This window comes from Poecilia reticulata, linkage group LG6 (assembly GCF_000633615.1).
Source record: "Poecilia reticulata strain Guanapo linkage group LG6, Guppy_female_1.0+MT, whole genome shotgun sequence".
In the NCBI taxonomy this organism is placed as follows: domain Eukaryota; kingdom Metazoa; phylum Chordata; class Actinopteri; order Cyprinodontiformes; family Poeciliidae; genus Poecilia; species Poecilia reticulata.
Genome location: NC_024336.1, coordinates 27,489,249 through 27,508,158, shown reverse-complemented (window position 1 = coordinate 27,508,158; position 18,910 = coordinate 27,489,249). Strand labels below are relative to the sequence as shown.

The following is an 18,910-nucleotide window of genomic DNA, read 5'->3' as shown; positions in this document are numbered from 1 at the left end:
TTTTTTTCCAGTGGCCCTAATCCTCTTCCGTACATAGACGAATTACGACCAATAAGAACAGACCAATAAAAACTTTTTTAATACATAACTGTGGGTTTAAATACAATAATGTTTAAATTATGTGTAAAGATGATTGTTATTTTCCCCATAAAAATACTTTCAATCAAAGTCAAAGCCTCAAATGCATTCCCTAATTCACTGAATATGATCTTATGTCTGAGAGAGTGGTCTGCTTGTTTTATTTTGTTTGTTTTGTTTTTGGCTTGTTTGTGGGATTTTTTTATATGCTATATTATAAAGTATTTGTCAAATACAAATTGGCTCAATGTATCATATGTTCTAATAAAAGAGCAGTACTTCTGTATTCTGGCCTCACTTACTTATCCAAGAAACAACTTTGGATTTAGTCACCAGGATGCAACATTTCACACTAAGCTGAAGAAAATCTGCATCCTTAGAAACAATTTATCACAAACCTTAACACTAAAGAATAAAGTCTTAAAAAAACAAAAGAGCAAGAGACAGTTTTCCTTCTTGTTGTGCTAAATTTACTGTAGAGAATATTTAATAAGAAGAAAGCTGAGGTTGGTGTTTTAGAAATGTCAGTAAACAACTGACTGAGGTTAAATGAGATCATGAGGAGAATATCTAGGGAGTGGGGAGCATCACTCTGTCATCCAGCTGCTTTTTATGAACTGAGGTCATCATGGATACTCCCTGCTTTACAGACAATCTCAAAAACAAACGAAGCAGGTTGGCTCTGATAGTGAGCAGGAGAGGATTTCTGAAGTAAGATCCCATTAGAGCAGGATGTCCAAACATTTTGTGATCACAAAAAGAGACCCACATCACAAAAAGGGCCAAAAAGAAATAAAATAAAATAAAGCAAATAAAGTAATCCAATTTTATTTTATCCAAAATGGATGTTATTCATTGTAGATCCAAACCTTAGAAGAGATGTTGCACGTTTGCTATATTAGAAGTAAAGCATCTAGTTTTCAGTTTCTTTTGCACTCAATTAAACAAATTTGTTTTCAGCAATAAGAGTAAGATTTGGGTCACTTTCTTTCAAAAAAGATTGCCATATATATTGGCTAAGTTTAATAAAAAATACAAATAAAAAACAAAAAGCGGATTTGTGTGGAGCGAAATGAAAGTCAGAATAAACATGATTCTACCAGCAACCCTCCCGACCCCACCACGGGACAAGCGTGCAAGAAAATGGATGGATGGATGGATGGATGGATGGATGGATGGATGGATGGATGGATGGATGGATGGATGGATGGATGGATGGATGGATGGATGGATGGATGGATGAATAAACATGATTCTACTTATCGTAAAAGATTGGTCACAAAAAGACAAATCTGATTTTATGTTGTAATTAACAGTTTCCATTGTAAAAAATTTGTGTTACTTTTGAATTGCAGTTGTGGGCCTCAAAAAATTAGCCCCAGGTAACAAATGGCCCCAGAGCCGCACTTTAGACAACCCTACATTAGAGAAATTGTTCTTTTAGCTAGGACTGTTACATTTTTCAGAAATCAGCTTTTTGGATGACATGTGTAATAATATGTATGATTAAAAACGTGTCATGACAGAAGGGTTTGTGGATGAGTCCAGTAGCCGTGACGATGTGTTTCCTGTCATGTAAACAGTGGAAATATCAGCAGACATGTTCCAGTAATAGATGCCCACCTCCAGATAACAGCTTTGTGTGAAAGTTTGTCCTCTAGGCAGACTGCTGAGCCATTTCTGACTGACAACTTAAACCTCGGGGGACGCTGCAGGACATTTCGTCCATATTTTAAACATTAGTTTACTTTTTACTCATGGACATGTGGAACTCCAGATCTGACTTTACAGCCCAGGTAAGGCCTAAATGTAAATGTTCTTCATTTCACAAAAAAGAGAAAAGAAATATATATATATTAAAAAAAAGTGTTCTTCTTTCTTTTTAGTCTTCCTCATGGTGTGGGTCAGGGTTTACATCAAGAGCCAGCTCCAGGTAACTGGGCCGTTCTTATGGTTTTAAAGTGATAACTGCAGCCTCCTCATGCACACCTGGTTATTTTTTTACAGTCTAACAATGGAACCTTTATAAAAAGATTATTTCACTTGTATCATGTCATTTTTCTCATGTTGTAAGAGAAATAATTTACCAATGGATCTAGTGTTTTTCATCAATATTAAGGCATTACTGACTTAAAAGAAGCTCCTACATCTTGCTAAGTTAGTTTAGTCTCATTTCAAGTGTAGTAAGATATTTGCACTAGATTTAGTGTTTTTGCAGTACAGCGGTGATTCTTAAGTAAGTTGGGAAACTTTGGATGAGTTTTGTGTTTCTGCTCATGTTGCAGTGCCGGTGCCTTCAGACGGAGCGATCCGGGTCTAAGGAGGTGGCGGTCGATGTACCATCTGGAGCCTGAGAGTCCTACAAGGTCCCTCTCACCATTTGGAGCAGAAATGTGGACTGGTCGAGGTGAAAGGAGCTTCAGACAAGGAGAAGTTTTGCCGTGGCTCCATGACGCTCATGAGCGGCTGAACACTAAGCTGGACCGGCTGAGGACCAGAGAAGTTACTCTGGGCCACAACAAAACAGTGGCTCAGAGGTTCGACATGAAACAGAAGGTGCAATACAAGTTAATACATTTCAATTATTTCTTTTTACTTGCATGACTTAGTAAATATTAACATGTACTCCTGTGTCACACAGCTGCTGTCTAAAACGATGGATGCTTTCAGTCAGGATGAATTGTTTGAGCGGAGTCAACAGTGTCGAGATCTCCAAGAAAAGTAAATAAAAATTAAACCTGCCGTGTGTTCTACAAAAATCTGTTTTTTACATATTCTGTAAAAAATTCTGACAATCCGTGAAAAATAAATGTCCTCCCTGAGCTACTATTAATGTTTGCACTGCTTCTGGTCCAGAACAACCAATCAGAGCCAGGAGGCGGGTGTTAACGCTGTCAATCAACCCTGAAAGAATGTAATGGTGGACAAAACAACTTACCATTCCAGTAAAACTCTTTATTAGGTGGGCATGCTAACTCACCTGAACATTCATGACAGACTCCATTATCTGGACGGCGATGCAGCATAGCAGAGAGGGTCTGAGCAGCTTTTACATGAGGATGATTGACAGCAATAAGGCCCTCCTGCTGGCTCTGATTGGTTGTTTTTGTTTATTTGTGCAGAAATGCAAAGAGTAGGAACATATCAGTGAGAGTTTTAACAAAATGTGAAAAACATTTTTTTAAAATTAAAGTTAGACAATGCAGCTTTGACGAGAATTAATAAAAAAAAATCTTTTTAAGAGTCCGAAAGCTGGAAAATGAGCTGCTGCACGTGAAGTCTTCTCTGGTGAATGTAAGCGAGGATCAGTTGACGTCTCGTCTGGCAGCTTCACACAAGAAATCAAAGACTCCAGGGGACGTAAAGAAACAGGTGTCTGACCTTCATATGTTGAAAATGTCTGTTTCTGCTTTTTACTGCATGTAAATTCTGGTTTGAATACAGGAGAAGAAGGATCCGACAGAGGTGGACAAGCTGAGGGAGGCTTTGAGAGAAGCTGAGGCGAGAGCAGCAATTCTCCAAGAAGAACGAAACAAAGCACTCCAGGATCTCCAGACTTCTGCTGAGGTATCAAACAAATACAGCCTGAAAACAATCATATATAGCACATGTGTCAAACTAAAGGCGCGTGGGCCAAATCTGGCCCGCCATAGCTTTTTATGTGGCCCTTTAGATTCTACACTAAACAATAAGAGTGCTTAAATATTATGTTTTCAATCAAATCAATGCAGTTTTTATCTGTTTACTGCTGAATTATGTCGATCAGTCCCTCCAGTTTCTTGAGAATTATTATGGAAATTCAAGCAAAATCAACAAATCCCCGCACTTTTTTGTGCTAATAATTGGGATTTTATTGCAGATTTCTCTAAGAAAAGGTCAAAAACTGTGTTTCTTGTACTAAATAGCTGCCTAAGTCTTTAATGATGTCAGAATATAGTCCAATAATAAAAAGTCACATTTACTGTCGTAAATAAGCTAAAATATTTCCAAATTAGTACCAGAAACACTTTGGTTTTTATTCACAAAACCTTGGAGGGACTAAAAAGATGTTCAGTAATATTATTTAATTTTAAGAATTCTTTGATATTTTAATAGTTTGTGAACAGGTTTTATCAATATTTTCTGGCCCTGTAAGAGCATTGATGATCTTGATTTGGCCCAGAAAGAAATTGAATTTGATGCTCCTGCTATAGAGTATCGTTGTTACTATCAGTTTTTATCTGATTCCAGATTTTTTTATGTCTTTTTTTTTTTTTTTGGACTATGCAGACGCAGAAGATGCTGATTAATAAAATGGAGGAGATGGAAAAGAGAGTCAGTGACGTCAAACCGGGTCGCTCTGAGGTGCAGAACCATCTTGGAGAAGAAAACAGCAAAATCTCTTTTCAGGTCAGTGTAAGTTGCTATTTTACACAATTTCACTGTGAGAATGGACAGAATCTGAAATGTACATGCTCAAGCCTGCAGCAGGTAACATTTATTTAAAATATATGTTTTTTACATAAAAGCATACAAGATAGATAATCAATGAAAAACATAGATCACCTCTTGTTTACCACAACCTCATGACAGGGGTTAAACAGTTTTCCTGTTTCTCCACCATTAGCACATTTAGCTGTGCATACTAGAGCATGATTGACAGCACAGTGGACACTTAATTTTTTCTGGAGCTGCATATCTTTTCTCAAATCTTAAAGGTGTGTTGTTCATATGTATTCAACTGCCTTGTGCAAAATTTCTAACAATCATCTTTAACTTTTGTTCTTGTATAGGATAAAAAACCCCCAGAGCAGCAGCTTAACAGAACCACAAAAGAACCAGACGGCTTTGAGATCCACAACATCGTCACTAATCCAAAGGAGAACTTTGAGGTTCTCAGAGAGATTTTAGTTGTTTTGTTAATTTATTTGAGTTCTTAACTCAACTGTTCGTGTTGTGTCTTCGGAGCAGGTAGATGAACAATCAAGACAAGAACTGGAAGTGATGAAGAAACATCTGGCTGAGTCACAGCATCAGCTGCAGGAGCTAAACGAGGAGAGAATGATAAACTTAAGACAGATCACAGATCAGATCAGAGAAAAGGAGAATCTCCTGACTGAACGAAACCCAGGAGGATATGATGCATTAAATGGATCAACGGGAAACATCAACCAGCGCAGGTGAGATGGTAAACAGGTGAGCTCAACAGTATCTGAAGGTTAAATATTAACTCCGCAAGTTAACAGTTATAACCAAAATATATATTTCACAGGACATCTACAGAAGATTTGGACCTGGAAACTCAGAAACTGCAGAATCAGTGTGTCTGTTTGGAAGAGAAGCTAAAAGAGAAGGAAAAAATGCTGCAAATGCATGAGAAAATGTATCAAAAAAAGGATGAAATGAGACGCCTGCAGATCAAAGAACTAGAAGATCTGACCTCACACTGGACACAAAAATGGCAAAATGTTGCTTTGAATCTTCAGTCCACACAAGAGGAGTTAGAAGAACTCAAGAGAAACTGCACCATTGATACAGTAAGGAAGCAACACATGTACAACTCTTTCATGTGCTTTGATATGTTTAATTTATGGTTTAAAGACATTTCCTATTTCAAGGTGCTCAGATGTGAACATAACCGTCAGGTTTCCTAACTAAACGTCGTATGTTTTCACATTCCGCATTAGAAATATTTTCATGGAGGACCTTAATTATCAGGTCACAAAACTAAAAATATGCTTTCACATGTAGCATCCAGTCAATAATGAGAAAACGCCTGCAAACAGATGCAGAATTATACAACTGTATATTTTTGAAAAGCATTAGTCGAGCCTCCAGCACAACCAACAATAATGCAACAATTGGCTTCTGGATGGTATTTCAACAACAAAACAGCATACACTGCAAAAACACAAAATCTTATCAAGTATTTTTGGTCCAGTGTCTAGTGCAAATATCTTAACTTAACTTAAAAGTAACTTTTCAGCGAGACATGGAGTCTTGTTTTAAGTAAATAATTCCTTAATATTGAAAAACAAGTGCTTGTTCCATCAGCAGATTATTTCACTTGTAACAAGACATTTTTCCCTTGTTACAAGTTAATTTATCTGCCAATGGAAGTAGTACTTTTTCATCAATATTAAGAAATTATTTGCTTAAAAAAAGATTCTACATCTTCCCAAAAAGTTTGTTTCGTATTTCAAGTTTTCTAAGATTTGCAATAGAAACAATCCAAAATACTTGGTAAGATTTTGTGTTCTTGCAGTGCAAACAGCAGTAAAACCAGCTGACCAAATGTGCTGGAGCACTGCTCTGGTTGCTAGGTGACAGGCTGGACTGGGGTTGCTAGGTAGTAATCCGGTGTTTTTTTTTAATCTTCTAGCTAATTTTCTAGACACGTCAAAAAACATCTGGGTGGATTTTTTTAAACACTTGGGCTGTTTTCAGAAGCAACTGAGACCCAAATGGGAGTGTAAAAATGGGGGAAAGTGAATTTTGCATCATAATCCCCTTTTAAAAAATCAATAAAAAGGTGTTTAACTGTGTAACTTGTGTTACTGCAGCAGGAATAGTAACAGGATTTCTGTGAAAGTCTTACTGAAATGGGAACAGAACAGAGCTGGTTCCCCAATTTCTTTTTGAAAATTTTCACTGATCAGACCAGAACAAAAAGTTTAGAAGTGGGGCTATGATTGTAAAAAATAATGAGGTCATCTTCTTTTAATCTTCCAGAGAGAATCTGAGTCTTTGCTGAGGCCCAAACAGGAAACAGGTAAAGATGCATTTTGTTGTTTTATAATAAGAGTAAATATTCTCAATGAGGCTGCAATTAAACCATCTTCATCAACTTTAACAAACCCAAGACAAAAAAGGTTTGTATTCTTTGAACACAAGGGGGCAGTAAAGCGCACTGAGCTTCTGTTTGCAGGTAGTGATTTGGTGCAGACTCTTCACAAAGACACACAGACAGAGTGAGTGGATTTTAATCAGATTTCCACAGAATGCAGGGTTGAAAAAATACTCAGAATATAACCTCTGTGATTTGACCTTTCATTGTTTTTCAGCCTTTCAGAATCCTCTTTAACACCAGACTCCACATGCAGCAGAAATAAATCTCCCCAGGTAACACAAACACACGTTTAATGTTAAAGTGTTGAGAAATTCAAAATGTTAACCTGAGCATACATGATCCTCAGCTGTGGGCGCAAAGCGGCGAGGTTCAGAGGCTGAAGCAAAAACTTTCAGAAACAGAAAGGGAAGTGAGTGAGAGGTGAGACTAGTGTCAGAAAAACAATCAAAAAATGTTCCTAAAATGATGTTTTCTGTTTTTTCTGTGCTAGAGAGCATGATTTGAGGACTATGGAACGGCTGAGAGAGATGGAGCGAGCTGAGGCTCAAATTAGGATTTCTGCTCTTGAACTCAAGGTACCAAAACCTTCTCCTGGTTTAAACCACAATGAATTAACTTCAAGCTAAAAGGTTGGACTGTCTTTTTTCTATCTCCACTTTGTTGTGAAAGCTCATGAAAAAGGCGCCTGAAGTTTGTCAAAATGGTGGAGGAGTTCAGGCGGATGTGTCAAATCCTGCCTCAACGCACGAGCAGCAAGACGGTAGGAGCTTTTACTTTTAAAAGGAGGTGCAAGTAAAGAATAATAATAATAGTAATAATATAGAGGGATTTCCCCAGCAGGGATTTAAAGCTAAAACCTTGTGTGTGATTTCAGAGTGGAGGGAAAAGTTGGATGAGACGCAGCAGGTGAATCCTCCAGCCCTCCACAAACATCCCAACCTGAGGCAGAAGGTTTCGCACAGTGGGGTGAATAATTTACTGATTATTACGTTTTTTTTTCTTTGACAAACAAAATAACACTCTGCTCTGCAGATTTTATAAAGGCCTGTCACAATAAGAAATTTTGCTGGATGATAAATTGTCCCAGAAACAAAAACATTGTCATTTTGATACTATTTTCAACTGATATAATAATAACAACGGCGTAATAATAAGACTAATAAACTTTAATTTTGTACAGAACACTCCACACCAGAACTGGCAGACATTTTAAATTTCCAAAATAAAACACAACAGCCAAAAAACACTAAATAAAAAGGAAACAAAAAACCACAAACAATTGAAGCTGTAAATTAAATGGATTATGACATCTCTTAACAAAACTGGTCTTGAAAAAAAATTTAATTATCAGAATGGAAATTAAAATTAATTTATCATACAATTAATTGCTCAATTGCTCATTGCAACAGGCTTAACTTTATGTTTATGTCCGCCACAACACCAGAATCCTGGATCCATAGATGAGGGATTTGTTGCTAATCAGTTTATCACAGGTATTCCTAATCTTAACAAGGCTGGAATGTCTACAAGAACATACTCTTCTCTTCCAGTGCGCAAAATATTTTATGTACTAAAATATATGTAAATGAAAAGTATCTTTTCTGCAGGGTAAAAATGAGACTTTATGGATTGAAGACAAGAAGAATAAAACCATCTGCCATGTTGACCAAGAGGTGGAGCAGCAGAGAAGAATGGTCACTGAGCAGGTAGACCGAGACAATTTTTGTTTCTGTTTGTCCAATTTACATCTGGACATAAGAAACATTTTCCTAGTGATGGAATTAAAGTAAAGGTGACCTAAAATGCTTCACTGAATATGTTGGGATAATTCGATATCCCAACTATCCCAACTAACTATCTGATGAACTATGTGATGAACAAAACATGTTCATCACATCTTTTGCACAAAATCATTCTTAGACATTGACGTTTTAGTCTGGTCAGTTCTGCCTACTTTGAGCTGTTTTAGGGCCTCCTGTCACTTTAAATCTAAATAAGCGGCTGCTGGCCACGCCCCTTAACTCAACTTTTACACTTTGGGTTGCTAGGTAACGGGTCGCATTCCACTGGGTTGCTAGGTAACGGGCGGGGCAAGTAGCAACACTTAATTCACAATCTAGTCAAAAACTTTGCTGGATTTTTTTTTATATATACAATAGAAATGTATAACCACTGGATCAACTTAATGCTAATATTTCCTGTCAACAAAATTAGATTTTCATGGTTCACACAACCTGGATCTGGCCACCTAAAAGTAAATGAGCTGCCAATTTTTAATTGATCAATCATATATTTAGATTTTTAGGGAATACCACCAGATAAAGATGCTTTATATGTCAAATAAGTCATACATTTATGAATAAATAATTAATTTTAACTCCTACATCTCATTGATTGTAGTTAAAGAGCTTGTTTAAGGAGCGAGAAGGAAAGGCAGCAGGAAGATTAGCTGATGCACAATCAGTCGCTCAAAGTGGATCCTCCTCAACTCAGGACTGGACTCCCACATCTCTGGTTGTTAGGGTGAGAAGAAAACACACAGGAAATCCAACTTATGATGCCTGAGATATGTAAACAAATCCAGTTTTTTGTTTGCTTGTTTTTTCAGGCTGCAGCAGACAGGAGAAGTTGGCAGCCTGGCTCGGCTTTAATGCCGGTGTTGGAGGAGGATGAGGAGGACGGTGACTGGTCAGGAGTGGATGAAGGGGATGTAAAACAGGAAGCCCACACTGAGGCAAAACCTTCAGACTGCAGGTTTAAAAACATATATGCAAGTCCAACTTTCCCTCAACCATAAAAATACGCAATAGTTTTCTGTCTGCTGAAATGTGTGAGTAATCACATAATCTCATCCAATAAAGAGAGCGTCCCATTTCATTACCTATATGTCCACATATGTGCAGACACAGCTAATCCCAGCTTCAACTTTAATTAAACTGCATCCAGTACGAGGGGAGGGGATGAAGGTCTGTATGCCCAACTCCTTAAACTCCATGTTTTAGCAACAATCTGAAAAATAAAAGACTCTTTTCTCCTCTGGTTTTGCTAAATAACCACTTAGCTGGTGCAAATTTGATTCAAAATGTGAGAGGAATCAACCTCAGCATGAATCCTGCCTGCATATTGTAGTAATATTAGGCTGATTGAGAAGAGTGCAGAATGATGAGAATGATGAAGTTTATTTTAACTAAAAGTCCACATTCTCAACATTTTTTCATGTAGATATAATCAAAACATCAATGTAGAGGATTTATGTTCAAATTTAGCCTGTCATAACCTCCACCTTTTTGCCAATTTATTTTAGACTTTGAGCCAAAATACGTATCAAAAGTGGCATTTCTGTGTCGTCACAATACGGAATTTCCTTTAAGTGTAAAATTATCCATGTCAGGTTTCACCAATCTAAGTAACAAACATTAAAATAATACAGATTCCTTTGAAAACTATTAAATAGCCTTTTAGTTTATCACTAAACTTGGATGTGCGGCCATCTTTTTTTTAGTGTTTATATCTCAATTGACTGGGAATTAAAATATGATAGAAAATCAGTTGAGGGTGCAGCTAAAATAAATTTTGTTGCTCCTATTTAAATTCCCAATATGCTTGTTAAGCCCCGAAAAGAAAGGCACCCTGGGTGAGCAGCCTTATGAAAACCTGTTAGTTTGTTTATAAAGCTAAAAACCTTAAAGTGGTTTTAAAAATACTTCCAAATAACTTTTGTTATGCTAGGGAAGGAAAGGCAGAAACAACTGAGTAGATATTTTAGTTTAGCTTAAATACAGCTGAGAGTCTTTAACATCCAGACACAGAAAAGCTGCATTTGTGTGAATCGCCACATCTGTTAAATCATGAGAACAGATCAGTAATTTGCAACTCATTAGAAATAAAACATCACAAAATATGATCCACTCAGTTACAACCTAACTCCTGCTTTGGCTGCAACTGATCCTGTAGCAATAAGCAATCAATTAATCTCATGATATATTAAAATAAGCTCAATCATTTCCATTCTGGTGCTTAATATTTTTGAAGGACAAAATTAGTTTACAGAGACATTATCATCCTTTTTTATTTAAAGTTTCGGTTGTTTTTATTTCTGTTTATTTATTTTTGTCTGTTGTGTTTTATTTTTTATATTTCAAATATCTTCCAGCTTCAGTGTGACGTGATCTCTACAGGCTTATTGATTTTTGAGAAGGAGAATTTGCATCATTATGCCATTATCAATATATTACTTGAAAATAGTCTCAATATTATTGTTTATCGCAATAATTATTGTCCAGCAAAATTAACAAATCGTTTGGGAACTGGAGCCTTTGTTTAAGATTCTCATCTTAATTTCTAATGTTTGATATTTTTCTTATTTTGTTCACTTATTGTCCTTTTCTATGACATTGATCACATTTGAGTATTAACTGTTTTTTTCTGTTTAAAAAGTGTTAAAGTCTCACCGCTCTGACTGCAAACTGCAGAAATTGATCGTCTCTGTGGGGGAAAGGTGACCTGCGGTGGAGGAACACCATCGACCTGATGGAGTATTTCTGGATCAGACTGTAGATGTTTGCAATCCAGATGAAGATGAAGAAGAGGAAAAACTCTAGCTTAGAAAATCTTCAGTATGTGGAAAAAACAAGCAGCATTGAACTCTATAATCAAACTGAATGTATATTTTTTATTTATATTTCTGAAAGCATCACCCAGCTTTGTGCTCCTCACTTCCCCAAATACTCTCTCACTTACATACATTTTAAAGACTTTTATTTAAATGTTCAGTCAGTTTAATTTTACAGGTTTTTCTACAGTTCAGACTGTAGATGTTTGTGCCTTGCAAAAATATTCACACTTTGTGGCGTTGAAACTCCAAACTTTCAAAGTGTCGAATAAATATGCAGTGGAAGAGAAACATTTTCACAAAATCTAAAAAGTCTGGTGTTCATTTGCATTAAACCGTCATGAATAAATTATACGTGGAGCCAATTACAGCTGGGAGTCTTTATGAGTGTTTCACTTCCAGCACAGCGACACATTTTCTGTCTGCTCCTCTGTGCAAAAAAGCTCAAACTGAGTTCGATGGGGAACATCTGTGAACATTTTCAAGTCGTGCCACAAATTCCCAAATTGATTTAGGTCTGAACTTTGACTGGGTCATTCTTACAACAGGCTTTGATCTAAACTATTACGTTGTAGCGCTGCCTGCAAATTTTAGTCATGCTTCCAGGTGTCAGGCTTGGAGAAAGCTTTCAATTCCTGTTGATGGTAAACTGGCCTGGCCATCAAAAGATATGAGTTTTGTTTTTTTCTCTTCAAGTAGATTAGATAGATACTTCATTTTATATATCCGGAAGCCCATAAAACATCAACATGCATGTTAGAGTAGTTTGAGCTAAGAGGCTTATAAGAACATCAACACATGACCTACACACATTCAATGTTAAAGGAGTAAAATAAAGAAAAAAGATATCAACAAGAAACAAGATCATTCTTGAACTTTTTACCCATTTTCCCTTCCTTTGACGGTGAGAAAACGGCTCAGATGGTTGAAACCTGGACAATCATCCCAAATGTTCACCATAAATGGTTCTGGAAAACCATCACTGAGGTTCTGAAATGGAAATTTAAATACCATGCTAACTGTGGCAGAAAACCAACCAATTTAAATTCAGTCCAACATTTCTAATAAGAAAATTGATCAAACAAACCCGTAGCAGAACCTTATTGATGACTTATTGATGATGTTTTGTGCATATTTTGAGTCTTTATATAATTTTCTCCATGTAAAGAAAATATCAAAGTAACGTAAACCTGTATACTAAGGTCTTGTCTTTCTTTCATGCACATGATGGATGTATATAAACTTCACCATATTGTACAACACAAATGTCTATAAAATCCAATTGTTCTGTATGGAGGCTGGACTTCTCTGCAGTAAAGATGTTGCTTATGCAGCCTCACAAAGATTATCTCGATCAGATTTTGTTCTAGGCTGGACAGTTTCCTAGGGATTGAAAATGGTGAAGGATTAAACCACAATGGCATTACAGAAAGGGATGATCTCCTGTTGCATTTAGCTTCTGCAAGACTTTACCTAATCCCCTGAACATGAAACACAAACATTGGGAATTACTTTACTTCTGCCCATAAAAATCAAAAGTAAGTTATTCCCACATGCAGTTAAAGGATTTATATTTCTAAGTGCACTTTTTTTTCTGTATAAAGGAACTCTATGCTGGTTTAGCTGCTGGTGCTGATGTCTGATCATGTCGTGGTTGTCAGCACTGGGGAACGTGGTTCTAATAGAGCGGGTCCGGGACAGGAGGAGGGAGGGTAAGTGGGATTTCCTTATCTTTGCTTCAGTTAGGTTTTTGCCTGTTCTCCCCTTGTTGTGTTTGTGGGTCGGCCAGCCAGTATTTAAGTTTCCCCTTTGTCTCATTTAGGTAGGTTTGTTTGTTTGAGTTAGTGTTCTTGTCAGTTTGAGTAGAGTTCGGTGACTTGACCTCTATTATGGGCTCAATTTTGTCATTTTCTATATTTACCCAAGTTTGTGTTTTGGGTTAAATAAAAAAAGCAACTTTTTCAGACTTCAATCTGTACCTGACTGTCCGTTTACTGCTCAGTCCATCATAGATGCCAGCTGAATTTACTAGAAACTAGTTCAAGCAGTTGAGGCGACTCCAAGCATTTTGCATGCTGAAGTGAGTGAGTCTTCATTGGTCTCTGTACATGTACAGTCTTTTGAAGGAGATTTACATTTATTATTCATAGGACAGTACAATGGTGGCAATTCCTAACTGTTCAATCTGTTCCTACCAATATACATTTGTAGCAATTTGTATTGTTATCACACTGTTTATCAGTGCAACTCTATTCCATGTAACACTGCAAAAACACAAAATCTTAGGTATTTTGGTCTGGATATAGTATCAGTATAGTACAAATATATTTTGATATATTTGAAATAAAACAAAAAAATATTTCCAAGTAGCTTTTGAGAAACATGTAATAGCTTGTTTTAAGTCCATTTCTCTAAGCAGCAGTGTAGCTTCTATAAAAATTTTTTTTTTTTTTTTTACACATTTGTTAAAAGTACTACTATGTTGTGACAGCATAATATGAAAAAATAACCTTTGAAAAGAATTGAGCACTCTGCTTTCTCCTTATGGACCTGCTGTAATCTGGAAATACACTGTTCCATCAGAAACAGCCAATCAGAGCCAGGAGGAGGGCTTTAGCGCTGTCAATCACCCTCGTCTACTAACAATGCTAAGACTAGTTAGCATAGCCACCGATGGCACCGGATAGATGGTTTACCTGGAACATTAAGTTGTTTCTCCGCCATTAGCACGAGATGATTGACAGCGCCAAGACCCTCCTCCTGTCTCTGATTGGTCATTTTTGACCGGGAGCTGTGCATCTCTTGAGATGGCAAAAGTAGCTCTGGAAGAAGGTGGAGGAGCTTGATTCTTTTCACAGATTATCTGCTTCATACTGTTAGGACACTCATATATATTTTGTAAAAAAAAAAAAAAAAAAAAAAAAAAAAGGAACTTGTTATAAGTGAAATAATCTGCAAATGGAACAAGACATTTTAAGTGATAATAAGAACCTTTTTAAACGTATAAGTTAGTTTTGTTTTATTTCAATATTTGCACTAGGAACTAAACCAAAAATACTTGGTAAGATGTTGTGTTTTTGCAGTGCGTCAAAGTTAAAGCACGCTCACAGGTACATTTTCAACATTAATGAGTTCTTTCATAAAGTGCAGCGGATTCTCTGATCTCCAGTCTCTTTCTCCACATCTCACCACCACGCCTCCTAAAGCGACGGCTTCAGTAACCATCAGATTTAGTCGCAGTTCACAGGTTTTGAGCTCGTCCAGAGAGCTCACCTTCAGAATCAGCACCAGGCTGTTGGACTCGGGGCTGAAGCTGCTCCGAGTCGGACAGGTGCGCAAAGGTGGCAGACTGCCGAGGACAGTCACGTCCTCCAGTCTCTGAGGTCCCCCAGTGAGGTTTAACACGGTGACTGTCAGTGTTTGTTGGTCCGGAGAAAAGGCCGCAGTGAAATGGAGGAAAGGTTTGTTGCGGGAAGCGCTGGAGCCGTAGCTCAGCGGAGCCAGGGGAATTAAATGTGAGTTATTGATCCTGATTAGTTTGCTGCGTTCACTGGACGCTCTGTAATCTCCAGCCACCGTGCAGCGCCTCTGCATGGCCTTGCATGTTCTGGTCAGCGTTCCCAGTTTGGGTAGCGACGGCAGGGAAGCTCGGCTCGGGTGAATGGGTTTGTAAAGTGGAGCTGTTTGCAGTGGGGAGCTGAAGCGACGCAGGGAAAAACGAGATGCAGTCTGCTCATCTTCATCGCTGTCGGGTTGGGTTCGGTCAGAAAATACACGAGGTGAACGTTCCCTCTCGGAAAGAGCCGGGCTGGTAAACGTGGACGGATATTCCGGCGTTTCTCCGTCCAACACCAGCCGGGGTCCAGAAGCTTCTCTTTGGAGATGCATTTCCTGAGCTGAGGTGGAAGTTTCAGCACAAGTCTGAGTTGAGGTAAATGATTTAGGGATTGTTGTCCAGATGTCACTTTTTTTCCAGCACATAAAACATCCCAGAAGCAGAGACAGACAAAACACGATCAGTCCAACCAGAAGAAGAACCTGAAGATGAACTGCAGGAATAAGAAAGACGAGCTTTGTTAGAAGGTTTGGTGTTCCAGCTTTCAGGTCAAAGTGAAATCAAAGTAAATCCTGTTTTAGTTTTACACTGGAAAAACACAAAATATAAGAAGTATTTTTGGTCTAGTTTCTAGTGCCAATTTCTTAGTACACTTGAAATGAGACAAAAACTTAAAAGTAACTTTCTAGCAAGATATAGACAGTTGATTTAACTACACAATATTGATGAAAAACTACTTGTTCCACTGGTAAATTATTTCACTTTTAACGAGACGTTTCTCCATGTTTGAAGTGAAGTAATCTGCCAGTGGAACTAGCACTTTTTCACCAATATTAAGGAGTTTTATACTTAAAACAAGCTCCTATCTCCTATCTCCTATCTGCTGAAATGTTACTTATAATTTAGTTTTTGTCTTCTTTTCAGTGTACTAACATATTTGCACTACAAAAGAAACCAAAAATACTTGGTAAGATTTAGTGTTTTTGCAGTGTTGGCTTTCAGGATGTCTGACCAAAAATACACTTCTATCACTTTGATGAACATTAGGACTCCAAAGGACAGCAGGGATATTTTAATAAACTTTGAAATTCTTTTCCAACACATACGCATATTGAGGCTGAATTTTTTTCACATCCAGACAATAATTTGTTGATTCCCTGACTTTGGCCACAAGCAAACAGGTAGAGCTGAATCTGTGAATCTGTGACTGGTCCACATTAAAACCAGGATAACCAGATTTAGTGTATAATCCTTTGCTGAACAGGTGCCTAATGCACTCCCAGAACGGATAATGTTTCTGCAAAAGTGTCCGACCCAGATGAAAAAACAAAACAAATGTGACCCGCAGCTGTCACTTCTGGGAGAAAATAAAGCAGAAGTAATTCTGACAAACTGCAAAAAATGTATCTTAAAGCAAGATTCAGGTGGGTTTTTTTTAGCCTTATATAATTTAGATAAATATTTGCATCCTTAAACTTTAAAAGCATACCTTCTAGTTGCTTGGTGAAGAGGACTTGCACCAGGAGCCAGAAGAAGAGGACCACCATGATCCCTTCGATCATGCCCTTGCAGCAGAAAAGCAGCACAGACTGCCACAGGGGCTGACCTGGGTACTCTTCATCATGGTACGGCATGGCACCGAAACGTTTAGGTCAGAGCCTTTTTAAAAACATCCACAGGTAAAAGTCCAAAGATCATGTTTTAAAAAAACCCATTTTGTTAAGTATTTAAAATGACTCTTAAAGCTGTCAGTTTTAGAGAATGAGTTAAATCCATTGTTTGACCCAACAAAGGTACAACAATAGAAAACTAAAATGAAGAAAAATAAATTCTGGTTATTTCACCTCCTCTTCAGTCATTTTTCTAAAATGCTTCCATAAAACCCTCCACATGTTCCCCGTCTCCATCACAGGACAGCGCTGCTCTCATCTGTGGAGCGACTTGATGAGAATCACTCGTCTGCGGTGGGTGGGGATTTCCCAGCTCATAATACCTCCGCTACATCTCTCTGTTCTGCTCCAGATGTCAGTGAGTCGTCACTACAGGGCAGCTATAAACCTCCATCCCCCACCCACGTCCCCCACCCTACAGCTCCAACTTCCTGCAGCACCGCCTGCGGAGCGCAGGAGGACTAAAGCATCACCAACACTTCCTTTATACTCCCTCTTTCTGCTGCCATGACAACCAGACGAATGGGAATCAGGCATTCGTCAAAATTAAGTTTGTGACTAGAGTTGGGTAGTAACTAGTTACGTTTACTTTGAGGAGTATTTTTACTATGCTGTACTTTTTACTTGAGTAGTTTTATTATGAAGCATCTCTACTCTTCAGTAAAATTTCTGGATTTTCTGCCCACTGAATGAAAAACAAACATGTTTTATCCAAAAATTCACCAGACACAGACGCACACCTGCAGTTTTTGTTAAAGTTTCACATCAAAAGAAACTGCTTTGGAAACATTCATTTTGCCTGATTTTGTTACTAATATAAATTGTCATTTTCATTTTTAAAACGCCTAAATTTCCACTTAGCTTTATATTTTGGTCCATCTAATTATGTTTTTTTTTTATCTTAAATGATTGATAATTTGATCAGTTACTCAGTGCTTGAGTAGACTTATTATCAAATACTTTATTACTCTTGAGTAATTTCTTGGACGGCTACTTTTTACTTCTAGTTGAGTAAAAATATGTTGAAATAGTACTACTACTTTCTTGTTGAGTACAATTTTTGGCTGAGGAGTTTTGACTACAAGATATTCACAAACGAAGGCGTTTTTATCATAAATATACAATGTATTTATAGGTTTTGGCTTATTTATTTTTTTCCAAAAAATTGTCCTTTTTTGAGTCTGTATACTCTGGCTAACGATTAATCACCAACTTAGTTGACTATGTCAATGATTAATTAATCACGATTAATCATTTCAACCCCAATGCAGTGTAAGAGTGCTCTGAATGATGAGACAAGCTTGAATTTAACCATATTGCATTATAACTACACTACTGCCTGAAATGAGCCAATTCTGATGTTATGTCAAGCCGGATTTTTTTGGCGTGGTCGTTCATTTTCATGTATATGTGGCTTGTATGTGATCTCTCCTGTGAACTGCAACCTACCAGAAAGTGTCCCGCATGCGCAGTGGAGGGCGCAATAACGTCATAGAGAGCATGCTCAGTGTTTGCGGAAGTAAGCACTGATGCTAACGGTGGAGCATAGCTTACTTTTAAGTTGTTGTCCGACCGGAGCCAGCACATTGACAACTAAATCCTCATTATCGTCCGCCATGGTTGTTTTTCTTCCCGCTTGCGTGTATCATGGCGCAGAATAGTGATGTCTGTCGAGTATCAATGACGTTCAGGTCGGATGAACGCGACCTGGACGTTCAGATTCGGGTCACATAAAAAAATCAGATACGTATCGGATGTCCCAAGTATTCTGGATCGCATTAAAAAAAAATCCGATCTGTGTTGTTCAAACTGCCATGAAAAGATAAGACACAGATCGCAGGACCCGGAATTGGGTCACTTCAGGTTGCAACGTAGCTAAGATTGAATTTAACAGAATAAATAAACCAGCTCTAGCTGCTTTCCAGAGTTTTTCCAACACCACGAATCACTGTTTTATTTCTCATGGCTGCCCATCCAAACAAAGAATGAAACTCAGGACCAGCACAGAGGTAAATGAGGCCAAAGTCACAGCGGCAACAAAGATATGTTTACTTGATTGTCCACATCCAGATTATTTTTAGCTCGCAGCTAAAGGAACATGTTGCATATTTCGGGTAGAATGAGGTAGCAATGTGTCAGTGTTCGCCTGTCCAAAACAGGAGGTC

The 18,910-nt window shown here is 37.7% G+C and overlaps 2 protein-coding genes across 6 annotated transcripts; one reads left to right on the top strand and one right to left on the bottom strand.

The window, feature by feature from the left end:
• Nucleotides 1-1,772: 1,772 nt before the first annotated feature.
• LOC103466416 (spindle pole body component 110) lies at nucleotides 1,773-11,889 on the top strand. 4 transcript variants are annotated; one of them, XM_008411958.1, is made up of 19 exons: nucleotides 1,773-1,874; nucleotides 1,965-2,011; nucleotides 2,364-2,634; nucleotides 2,720-2,799; nucleotides 3,321-3,450; nucleotides 3,523-3,645; nucleotides 4,348-4,467; nucleotides 5,029-5,237; nucleotides 5,330-5,594; nucleotides 6,790-7,028; nucleotides 7,122-7,179; nucleotides 7,254-7,327; nucleotides 7,398-7,482; nucleotides 7,577-7,667; nucleotides 7,782-7,873; nucleotides 8,515-8,613; nucleotides 9,308-9,430; nucleotides 9,516-9,661; nucleotides 11,380-11,889. In XM_008411958.1, the coding sequence occupies exons 1-19, from the start codon at nucleotides 1,836-1,838 to the stop codon at nucleotides 11,384-11,386; spliced, it is 2,298 nt and encodes a 765-aa protein (XP_008410180.1). In that variant the 5' UTR covers nucleotides 1,773-1,835; the 3' UTR covers nucleotides 11,387-11,889. The 4 variants fall into 4 exon arrangements, with proteins under 4 accessions (XP_008410180.1, XP_008410179.1, XP_008410181.1 ...); XM_008411957.1 differs by having other exon boundaries at nucleotides 11,345-11,889; XM_008411959.1 differs by lacking the exon at nucleotides 11,380-11,889 and having other exon boundaries at nucleotides 6,790-6,829; nucleotides 6,986-7,028; nucleotides 9,516-9,787.
• A 105-nt stretch (nucleotides 11,890-11,994) lies between these two features.
• On the bottom strand, nucleotides 11,995-18,673 carry syt18b (synaptotagmin XVIIIb). 2 transcript variants are annotated; one of them, XM_017305502.1, is made up of 2 exons: nucleotides 18,300-18,673; nucleotides 11,995-15,568 (listed from the first exon to the last, which is right to left on the bottom strand). In XM_017305502.1, exons 1-2 carry the CDS (start codon nucleotides 18,361-18,363, stop codon nucleotides 14,613-14,615), a joined length of 1,020 nt encoding a protein of 339 aa, XP_017160991.1. In that variant the 5' UTR covers nucleotides 18,364-18,673; the 3' UTR covers nucleotides 11,995-14,612. The 2 variants fall into 2 exon arrangements, with proteins under 2 accessions (XP_017160991.1, XP_008410177.1); XM_008411955.2 differs by lacking the exon at nucleotides 18,300-18,673 and adding an exon at nucleotides 16,565-17,322.
• Nucleotides 18,674-18,910: the final 237 nt, after the last annotated feature.